Source organism: Leucoraja erinacea, chromosome 15, assembly GCF_028641065.1.
Source record: "Leucoraja erinacea ecotype New England chromosome 15, Leri_hhj_1, whole genome shotgun sequence".
In the NCBI taxonomy this organism is placed as follows: domain Eukaryota; kingdom Metazoa; phylum Chordata; class Chondrichthyes; order Rajiformes; family Rajidae; genus Leucoraja; species Leucoraja erinaceus.
The window spans coordinates 41,940,983-41,952,670 of record NC_073391.1 but is presented as its reverse complement, the minus strand read 5'-3'; the positions used below and the strand labels follow the sequence as shown (position 1 = coordinate 41,952,670).

The 11,688-nt window shown below is 44.1% G+C and overlaps 1 protein-coding gene across 2 annotated transcripts in view; it reads left to right on the top strand.

The window, feature by feature from the left end:
• Positions 1-223: 223 nt before the first annotated feature.
• The window catches only part of asah2 (N-acylsphingosine amidohydrolase 2), a 69,500-nt gene continuing 58,035 nt past the window's right edge, over positions 224-11,688 (top strand). The window contains exons 1-3 of one of the 2 annotated variants that reach the window (XM_055647250.1): positions 224-500; positions 2,278-2,415; positions 9,232-9,320. In XM_055647250.1, coding sequence (XP_055503225.1) covers positions 2,292-2,415; positions 9,232-9,320 — 213 coding nt within the window. In that variant the 5' untranslated portion in view covers positions 224-500; positions 2,278-2,291. Of the gene's footprint in view, positions 2,416-9,231; positions 9,321-11,688 lie in introns of both variants that reach the window. The other variant, XM_055647249.1, reaches the window with a different exon arrangement.

Genomic DNA, 11,688 nt, shown 5'->3' with positions numbered 1-11,688 from the left:
ATACACTCATTCACTGAAGCTGTACCACCTTTACCCATAGGGCAATAACACAGACATCAGCAACATTGTACTCTCTTTTATCAAGCTGATTATACCACACCTTATCTGATTTATGGTATCAAAATAACCTGTGTGGTTAAAAATTAACAAATTAATAAACAACGCATTTGGAAATTCATTAATTATTTGGTTTTTGTTCTCATTTAACCAGTTTTAGGTCAGAAAGAGCTCAGTGTTTCAATGTATGCACATTTGATTTTTTTTTTTTTTGTTGAAGTTAATTTTTGCCCTGTAATTTGGAAGATACAATGGGCAATCGTTTTCTCTTCAGAGTTGAAAACCAGCTGTGTTATCTGCTGTTAGCCTCTAATTGTGCTCTTGTTACTAAAGACTAATCAGATTCGGGGCAATGTACAGTTGCCACGTTGGAAACAATCACCCAGCCCGTAAACATTGACACAGTGGATTCTTGCTGCTGAAGTAAATGGTTCATGGTTAAGGTAAGATTACTATTGATTAAACGCGGTGATTCTGTTGTGGTCGTGTACAGCTGCTGTGCTTTATTACCATCTTCAAGTGATTCTGACTGAATATAAGCCGACCGTTGAAAGTCGTGGGAAGATAATTGTCAAATGAACGGTTATTGTGTTTCTTAATAAATGGTTGCCTGACCTGTTTGCAGGATTATAGCGTGACATTTTGAACTCAAATCAATTTTCTAAACCAGAGTTCAGCATCTTTTTAACTTGGGGATTTCTAAATTGCGTTGATGTTAATGGCTATAAATTACACAACCCCAGAGATTTTCAGCAGTGGTTTTATGAAGACGATATGCAATTATGTGTTTGATTTGCCTGCGTCATGCCACAGATTTCAAAGATTGTTCCTGTTGTTTATTTCAAGTCTGCCTGTGCATCTGATTAAGATACATTTTTCATTTAATGACATGATTTGAGTCTTGTTGCCATGGAACAAAATTCTGGGATGCACATTTCAGTCAGTTGAACGTTTGCCGAGTTCATGAGAATGTAAACGTCTCTGACAAAATAAGAACTTTGGGTGGTGGGTGTGGAACGAACTGGCAGAGGAGGTCGTCGAGGCAGGTACAATCGCAACGTTTAAGAAACATTTAGACAGGTATATGGATAGGCCAAGTTAATGGAATATGGGCCAAATGCAGGTAGGTGGGACTAGTGTAGATGGGATATGTTGGCCGGTGTTGGCTGAAGGGCCCCTTTCTTCCCCGTAAGACTATGACTCAATGATAGCAGGCACGGGATAACAAATTTAGAACTGCTTGAACTACTGGGTGGATCCTGACTTAAAAAGAATATCACTCATTTAGAGATTTAGTTAAGAAATACAGCGTGGATGAAAGAATAGTTAAAGGGGGGGGATTGAAGTGAACGATCTGACAGTTGGCATAAACCTTTAGTTTAGTTTAGAGATATAGCATGGAAACAGGTCTTTCTGGGATGAAACTGGAGCTCCTGGAGAAAACCCATGCCTTCACAGGGAGAATGTGCAAACTCCGTACAGACAGCACCCGGCGGCACTGTGACGCAGCGATAGCGTTGCTGTAGCAGAGCGCCAGAAACCGGGTTCGATCCTGACTACGGGCGCTGTCTGTATAGTGTATGCATGTTCTCCCTGTGACCATGGGTGCTCCAGTTTCCTCCCACACTCCAAAGATGCACAGGTTTGTTGGTTAATTGGCTTCTGTAAATTGTTCCGAGTGTGTAGGATAGAGCTAGGGTACGGGATGATTTCTGGTCACCTCAAACCACCGTCATCTGCAGTGGGAGTCCCACAGTGACGCTTTCACTGTAATTTTTGTTTATCCTCAATAAGGAGCTTTTATTCAATTAATCGCAGATGGCGAGTCCTGGAAAGATCAAAACTGCCCAATCAAGCAATGATCAAATTAAAATGTTGTTATCCGTTTCCACAATGCACTTGACACACACACACACACGCACGCACATAACATTAAAAAAAAACTTGAATGGGTTCAAGATGCCTAAAACATGGCGACTCTTGTGTACAGACTCAGTGTGATCGACTAAACTACACTCTTATACAGATTATGATTGTGCCTAATGTATTGTACGATTGTCACTGAACTGTATGCAAAAAAATAATGTTACTGTACTTAGGTACATGTGGCAACAGAGTAGAAATGAACTATTGAACATGGCCATTGCTGGTGTAATGTTCTAATGCACCTTATGGGTGGATTAGATGACTAATTTGTTACTGACTTTTATTTCACTTCAGACTGGATCTACAAAATGGGCTGTAAAAACGTTTCACCCTTGGGAATAGGTTGCACCATCCTGTTTGTCCTCATGACGGCAGTGGCTGTGACCATCATTGCCGTTTTCTTCACCATAGAAATATCAAGAGCAGAGGAGGGTAAGTCAAAAGGTCAGAAGTGATAGGAGTAGAATTAGGCCATTCGGCCCATCGAGTCTGCTCAACCATTCAATCATGGCTGATCTATCTCTCCCTCCAAACCCCAATCTCCTGCAATCTCCCCATAACCTCTGACAGCTGTACTAATCAAGAATCTATCTATCTCTGCCTTAAAAACATTAACTGACGGCCTCCACAGCCTTCTGTGACAAAGAATTCCACAGATTCAGGCTCACCCTCTGACTAAAGAGATGCCTCCTCATCTCCTTCCGAAAAGAACATCCTTTAATTCTGAGGCTATGACCTCTAGTTCTAGACTCTCCCACTAATGGCAACATCCTCTCCACTTCCAAGTGTGTGGTGGATGTGTTGTGGGGTGGTGGCAGGTGTAAAATATCACACTTGAGGTGTGGTGCGAAAACCAAATTTTTTTTTGTTCCAAAACAATGTTACTTTAGTTTAGTTCAGGGATACAGCGCAGAAACAGGGCCTTTGGCACACTGAGTAAACACCGGCCAGCGATCCCCACACATTAACACTATCCTACACATACTAGGGACAATTTTACATTTATACCAAGCCAATTAACCTACAAACCTGTAAGTATTTGGAGTGTGGGAGGAAACCGAAGATCTTGGAGAAAAACCTATGCGGTCATGGGAAGAACGTACAAACAACACCCGTAGTCAGGATCAAACTCGGATCTCTGGCGCTGTAAGGCAGCAACCCTACTGCTGCACCATCATGCCGCCCCTTATGCAATAATCCTATTCAACAATATAATAAAATAATATATAATAACATATTATATAATAATATAACATACGATAATATAATTGGGTGGCACAGTGGTATAGTTGCTGCTTCACAGCACCAGAAACACAGGTTTGATCCTGACTGTGGGTGCTGTCTATACGGAGTTTGTAAGCTCACCCTGTGGGTTTTCTCCAACATTCCAATGACGTGTGAGTTGGGAGTTTAATTGGTTTCTACAATTTGTCCCTGTTATGTGAGATAGAACTAGTGTACGGGTGATCGCTGGTCGGCACGGACTCGGTGGGACGAAAGCCTGATTCCACTCTCCATCTCTAAACTAAACTAACCATAATATACTGTAATAACCACCCATGTTCTCTAGGGATGATGCTTCACCCGTTGAGTTACTCCAGCAATTTGTATCTATCTTTACTTCTTACACATTTGGCTTCTCCCCTTAACACTATATTGCGTAATTAAAAAAATAAAATAAAGAGTGCATTGAGACTGGACCCAAGTCTTTCAGAAATTGTTGATTCTGAAATGATCCACTTTTGTGTTGCTTGGTACAGGTTGGTCAATGTACTCAAAGCATCAGCCAAAATAAATCTCTGAGCATGATTCAACTTGTTTGTGGAGATGTTTAATTGAATCTTTGTACAAACAGCTTCTCATGTATGAACAGCATCTTGCAGTGTTTTACATTTCGCCACTCAGGTAAATGAGGCCACTGTTTGATCTGTGTTAAGATGTGTTAAATAGAACATGAACAATACTGCACAGGAATGGGCGTTTCAGCCCACAGTTTCCGTGTTGAACATGACACCAAGTTAAACTAATTTCCTCTGCCTGCATGTTAAGGGCCTGTCCCACCAGCATGCGACTGCATGCGGCAAGCGCGACCTAACGTGGTCGCTTGAGCCGTACGGCCTCGCGGGGCCGGTCCCACTTCGATCGCTGGAGCCGTATGGAATTGTACGGAGCTGATCCCGACATCGCGCAGGGCTCCGAAAAACTGACACTGTTCAAAAATTTTGAGCGGCAACGGAATTTTGACGGCGTACGCCTAGCGCAAACTTCCCGCAGACTTCGCTCTAACTTCTCGTCAACTCGTACGGGATCACTCTACCTCCGCGCGGCCCCCGCTTCCGGTTTGGTCGCGCTTGCCGCATGCAGTCGAATGCTCGTGGGACAGGCCCTTTATCCCTATCCCTGCATATCCACATGCCTATCTAAAACCTCTTTATAACCATATCTGCCTACACCACCACCTACACCAGTAGTGCATTCCAGGCCCCCCCACTAGTCTCGCTGTAAAAAAAACTTACCCTGCACATCTCCACTAAACTTCCCCCTCTCACCTAAAATCTTTGCCCTCTATTCTTTGACATGTTCACTGTTGAAGAAAGGTTCTGACTCTCTACCCTAACTATGCTTCTTGTTGTTTTATATATTTCTGTCAGGTCTCCCCTCAGCCTCTGTTGATCCAGAGAAAACAATCCAAGTCTGTCCAACTTCTCCTTGGAGCTAATACCTTCCAGTCCAGAGGTAGACACAAAATGCTGGAGTAACTCAGCGGGACAGGCAGCATCTCTTGAGGCAAGGCATGGGTGACGTTTCAGGTCGAGACCCTTCTTCAGAGCGAGGGTAGGGGGGGAAAGGAAGACGAGAGATATAGACAGTGATGTAGAGAGAGAGAGAGATAGAGAACAAATGAATGAAATATTTACACAAAGGTAGCAATGATAGAGGAAACAGGCCACTGTTAGCTGTTTGCTAGGTGAGAACAAGAAGCTGGTGCTGGGTGGGGGAGGGAGGGAGAGAAAGGGAATGCAGCAGTTACTTGAATTTAGAAAAATCAATATTTATACCGAAGGTAGACACAAAATGCTGGAGTAACACAGGGGGACAAGCAGCACCTCTGGAGAGAAGGAATGGGTGACGTTTCGGGTTGAGACCCTTCTTCAGGCCCTCGCTCTGACTACTGCGAAATCTCCTCGATATTTATACCTCTGGGCTGTAAGCTGCCCAAGCGAAATACGAGATGTAGTTCCTCCAATTTGTGTTTAGCCCCACTCTGACAATGGGGGCCGAGGAAAGAAAGATCAGTGTGGGAATGGGAAGGGGAATGAAAGTTTTTGGCAACCGAGAGATCAGGTAGGTCCAGGCGGACTGTGCGAAGGTGTTCAGCGAAACCATCGCCCAGTCTACGTTTGGTCTTGCCGATGTATAAGAGTCCACATCTTGAACAATGGATACAGTAGATGAGTTTGGAGGAGGTGCAAGTGAACCTCTGCCTCACCTGAAAGGATTGTCGGGGTACTGGACAGAGTCGAGGGAGGAGGTATAGGGACAGGTGTTGTATCTCCTGCGGTTGCTGGGGAAGGTACCTGGGGAGGGGATGGTTTGGGTGGGAAGGGACGCTAGCCAGGGAGTTACGGAGGGAACGGTCTCTGCGGAGGGTGGAAAGGGGTGGAGGTGGGAAGATGTGACTAGTGGTGGGATCGCGATGGAGGTGGCGAAGATATCGTAGGATGATGTGTGTCCTTCAAATCTAGGCAGTATTCTGGTAAATGTGCTCCGCGCCCCCTACAAAGCCATCTTTGGATCCGTGACCTTAATCCTGACCTCCAGTGCTTCTCTGTGTGTAATGTTTGTTCAGGTCTTTTTAACATGAGCCAAATGCACGTTCTGATCAGTGTATTTGCAATAGTAACACAGCTTACCTCCAAGCCACAGTTACTTTCTGTGAATGACACTTGCGTGCTGTAAGCACAGACCACATCTTAACCCACATAATCTATGCCTTCTGAAGCAGCTCGGATTAACGTAACTGCTTTTCATTGTGGAGACTTGGGTTTTACCAGCACTGCTGCAGAAGGGTGTATCGTGCACTCACTGGCAGCTTCAAAAGAACCCTCCTTCATGGCCACAGTAGAGTCTCTGAATGAGGCATGGGCGCATACAAAATTGTTAGGTTAACCACACACTGAAGGGAATAATCACCACACCCAACTTAAAATAACAGTTGCACATCAACCCAGCGGTATACAAGAGCCAAGGACCAACACACATGCACCACACTGCTTCTCCTTTAAAATAAAAGAAAAATAAGTGGCAATCCTGAATAGGTAGGTTGACATCTTCAGTTTACAGACCTCCATACAACGCCATTCACCCGACAAAGCTTTTCACTGTACACGTGACAATAAACTAAACTGAAACAGCAGGAAGTTTTTAATAAGGAACTGCAGATGCTGGAAAATCGAAGGTACACAAAAATGCTGGAGAAACTCAGCGGGTGCAGCAGCATCTATGGAGCGAAGGAAATAGGCAAAAGTTCGGGCCGAAACCCTTCTTCAGACGACAGGAAGTTCACGCATTGGTCACAAACTTATAAAGGACCTACTAACATATGCAGCACGGTGGCACAGCGGTAGAGTTGCTGCCATACAGCGCCAGAGACCCGGGTTCGATCCTAACTGCGGGTGCTGTCTGCACGGAGTTTGTACGTTCTCCACTTGACCTGCATAGGTTTTCCCCGGGTGCTTTGTAGGTTAATTGGCTTTGGTAAAGATTGTCAATTGTCCCTAGTGTGTGTAGGATAGTGCTAACATAGACAATAGACTCTAGGTGCAGAAGTAGGCCTATTGGCCGTTCGAGCCAGCACCGCCATTCAATGTGATCATGGCTGATCATCCCCAATCAATACCCCGTTCCTGCCTTCTCCCCATATCCCTTTAAGAGCCATATCTAGCTCTCTCTTGAAAAGACAAATGTACGGGGATTGATGGTCAACGTGAACTCGGTGGGCCGAATGGCCTGTTTTCGGGTTCTATCTCGAAACTAAATTAAACTTAACATGCATTAATAATAGCTTTTAAACACATCGCAAGTTTCAAACCCCTCCTCGGCCTGACCCTCTGAGTTACTCCAACACTTTATTTCCTTGTCTACGGAATAACTTGTCTTTTTTGAATAAGTTTTGCAGTAATGGCAAGGCTTTTAGTTTAGTGTAGTTTAGATACAGCATGGAAACAGACCCTTCAGCCCACCGACCAGAGACCAGCCGTGCACAGAAAGGTGCAGAAGCCAATTAACCGACAAACCCGCACGTCTTTGGAATGTAGGAGGATGCAATACACGTGGTAAAAGGGCGAACATGCAAACTCCACACATACAGCATCCGTGCTCAGTATCAAACCCGGGTCTCCGGTATTGTGAGACAGCAACTCCACTGCGATGCCCGAAGTGCTAGAGCTTTTAGCCAGGAATAGCAAATCCGATTCTAAATGCTGTGGTCTTTAAAGGCTTGGGTATTTGCTTAATATTTTCTCATTGTGTGCAACTTGTGTTTGCAACTCTGCAATGACATAATTCAAAAGATTGATTAAGGATCAGCAGATGCTGGTTTTATATCAAAGTCTATCTGGCGAAACTCACCGGGTCAGGCAGCATATCTGGTGATGTTTCGCGTCGTGACCCTTCTTCAGACCGAAGAAAGTCTGAAGAAGGGACACGACCCGAAATGTCACCTATCCATTCCATTTCCTCCAGAGATGCTGCCTGAACCGCGTGAGTTACTCCAGAATTTTTATTTATTTATTTTTTTTTAAATATAAATTTTTATTAGAGGCATCTGCATATCAACTTTGCACAATACAGACTTTGTTTAACGGTTACATATTAAATATCCAGGATTCCAAGGACGCAGTTACCAAAGTAACTGGGATCCTCCTTTATCGGTTACATATTAACATTGCCGCTAATTATTTATTTATATTTATAGATTAGGAAAAATAAAGAAAAAAATAAATTAGAAAAGTAGGATAAACTATCAATATTACAACTTAGGAGATACGTCCTTAGGTCATAGATCATAACGATTCATCTAGTCCTAGATTCAGGTTTCAGTTCGGCCTCTGCGCCGGTCCAGTCTACCCCTTCAAGTAATAATCTATAAATGTAGACCATATTCTAGTAAATAATTCTGGTTTGTCTATTAAGTTACTCCAGCATTTTGTGTCGATCTTTAAATTAAAAGATTATAACCATATAACAATTACAGCACGGAAACAGGCCATCTCGGCCCTACAAGTCCGTACCGAACAACTTTTTTTCCCCTTAGTCCCACCTGCCTGCACTCATACCATAACCCTCCATTCCCTTCTAATCCATATGCCTATCCAATTTATTTATTTATTTATTTAAAATTAAATTTTTTAATTAAAAATTTTTTTTTTTTTTTAAGGTTTAAGATTGTAAGGTATTGGCGGGGCAATGTAAAATCAGGTCAGGTTGGGGGGCGTTCCCCCCCGCCACGGGTACCATGTAATCCCGTGCTACCTGCTCCTTGGTCGGATAGTCAGTGACTAAACAGTCTCCCCCACCTGGTTTGCCAGATGAGGACCGCGGGCTGAGGACCCCCAGCAGGACCAATAACAAGACCTGTCAAAGGGCAGATGAGCTCCTAGCGAACCTACGGCCATCCAAACTTCGGTAGAAGTTACGATCGCTGTCGTACATAGCGTTGCAAGGCACCGTGCCCGTTGATGTTTTCAACAATGATGATGAATGTGAAGTTCTTGGTTTCTTGGTCCTCCAAAATATTCCAAATGGAATTTAAACTGGAGGTGGTGAAGGGAGGGCTTAAGCCACAAAGGGTTATTGGGAAGAAAGAGCTACTTTAAATTTAGTTGCATCTGGTTGGGTAACTATAGTTGGGTGGAGGTTATTCCATGCTTTAATTGTGCGGGGGAAGAACAAATTGCTGTATACATTTGTCTTTGTAGTTGGGTCACAAATTGGCCCTCCAAAATATTCCAAATGGAATTTAAACTGGAGGTGGTGGAGGGAGGGCTTTAGCCAGAAAGGGAAGAAAGAGGGGAAGCAGCTGCAATTATGGATGATAGACACAAAATGCTGGAGTAACTCAGCGGGTCAGGCAGCATCTCTGGAGAGAAGGAGTAGGTGACATTTTGGGTCGAGACCCTTCATCTGCAGTTCCTTCCTACACATTCCTCCATGACATGGATGACTATCCCACATCTTCTGTTTCAGATTCAACACCACCTGAAGAGCGATCGTACTATTATCAGATTGGTGTTGGGCGGGCTGACTGCACTGGTCCAATTGCTAACCTCCCTTTGGTATGATAGTTTGTTTGCACAGATGCCTATTGTTTTAGTTTTTATTTTGCCAGTGTGTTTTTTATGATTTAAAATGCCGTGCGTCATATCAAGATGCGTCATTTCTTGATTGGTACCGGGGTCAGAGGTTATGGGGAGAATGGGGTTAGGACGTAGAGATAGATCAGGCATGATTGAATGACGGAGTAGACTTGATGGGCCGAATGGCCTAATTCTACTCCTATCACTTATGATTTACGACTCGCCCTTCCATCCACGAGGAAATGTTTACCCTTACTTTTTATACATGGGCTGGAAGAGCTGCTGCCTCACAACGCCAGCGGCCCGGGTTCGACCCTGACCTCGGGTGCTGCCTATGTGGAGTTAGCATGTTCTCCCCGTGACCACCTGGGCTTCCTCCGGGCGCTCCAGTTTCCTCCCATATCCCAAAGGTGTGCGTGATTACAGGTTAAGTGGCCTCTGTAAAACTTTAATGTGTAGGGGGTGTACGTACAAATGGGATAAATGCGTTACATAATACAGAGGGGCGGGCAAATTTGGATTTATATAATGGTAAAAGGATCCAATAATTTTAGTTTAGTTGAGAGGTATAGAACGGAAACAGGACCACCATTCAAGGTGATCATGGCTCATCATCCCCAATCAGTACCCCAATCCTGCCATCTCCCCATACCCCCTGACTCCGCTATTTTTAAGAGCCCTATCTAGCTCTCTCTTGAAAGTATCCAGAGAACCTGCCTCCACCTGAGGCAGAGAATTCCACAGACTCGCCACTCTCTGTGAGAAAAAGTGTTTCCTCATCTCCGCTCTAAATGGCTTACCCCTTATTCTTAAACTGTGGCCCCTGGTTCTGGACTCCCCCAACATCGGGAACATGTTTCCTGCCTCTAGTGTGTCCAAGCCCTTAGCAATCTTATATGTTTCAATGAGATATCCTCTCATCCTTCTAAACTCCAGCCCAGCTGCTCCATTCTCCGTGGTCGGCACGATTGGCAGGTGGTCGGCACGGACTCGCTGGGCCGAAGGGCCTGTTTCCATTCCGATTCTCTGAACTGGCACGACGACCAGGGTGGGGGAGGGGCGGAGAGAGATCCTTTTACCATTTTAAAAGTCCAAGTTCAAGCGCCCCTCTATGTTATGCATTCTGTTTTAATAATTTAATCCTTTCAAGCCTGGTTAAACTTGAGTCTATTTGAGGGTCACACTGCCATGGCCTGAGGGACAGAGCCTGGAATTGATTCCATTAGTCCAGAGAGCTTTTGTTTAACGTTCTGTAGGAATAGAGAATGCATTCTTGGCCTCGACTGAAGCAAAATATTATACTATGTGTGAACAGTATCTGTAGCTTTTACTGATTTATTTGCATGGATACACACACACACACACACCTTCAGACTGAAGTAAGGTCTCGAACGAAAAGGTCACCGATTGCTTTTCTCCAGAGATGCTGCCAGTCCCGCTGAGTTACTCCAGCTTTTTGTGTCTCTCTTCTGTTTAAACCAGCGTCTCCCGTTCCTTCCTACATATGTATCTTTATGGATACACGCTAGGTCCTCCTGTGGTTCTCAAATATAGAGTAATCTGGGTGGTGGGAGCTATAGTGTTACTGCTCTATTAACTACACACCAGTCCTATGAAGAAAATATCCTAATAATTCATACAGGAATTCTCCAGCTGCCACAAGAAGTGAGGGTTGGCTGCATCGATTGGCAAAAGTCTGTCAGCATTACCAAGGCAGTGCTAAATTTATTGCTCCTTGCTATTTTGCAAACTCTGTGTTGAAGATAAACACAAAATGCTGGAGCAACCCAATGTTTTTTTTTTCCAGATTTTGTTTTTTGTTTGATCTCGGCCAAGTTTAAATCATATTAGGGATATTTCTAATTCACAAGGTGATAGGAGCAGAATTGGGCCATTTGGCCCATTGAGTCTACTGCACCATTCAAACATGGCTGCTCTATCTCTCCCACTAGTGGAAACAACCTCCCCACATCCACCCCATCCAAGCCTTTCACTGTGGTAGAAAGATGGTACTCAAATCATTATGTACATTTATTTCAAAGCTAAGACTGATATAGCTTTGAATTAAATTGATTATTAATATAATTATTTTTGAATTAAATATAATTTTTGATTTAAATGAAAGGATGTGGCAGTTGAGGTAGAATAATCCGGAGTGGGTTTAAAGTGATCTAAGGGTGGCCGTGTGGTGCAGCGGTACTGGTGCTCCCTTACTGTGCCAGAGACACGGATTCCATCCTGACTACGGGTGTTGTTTGTACGCAGTTTGTTCCTTCTCCCCGTGATCAGCGTGGGTTTTCTCCGAGATCTTAGGTTTGCTCCCACACCCGAAAGACATACAGGGGTT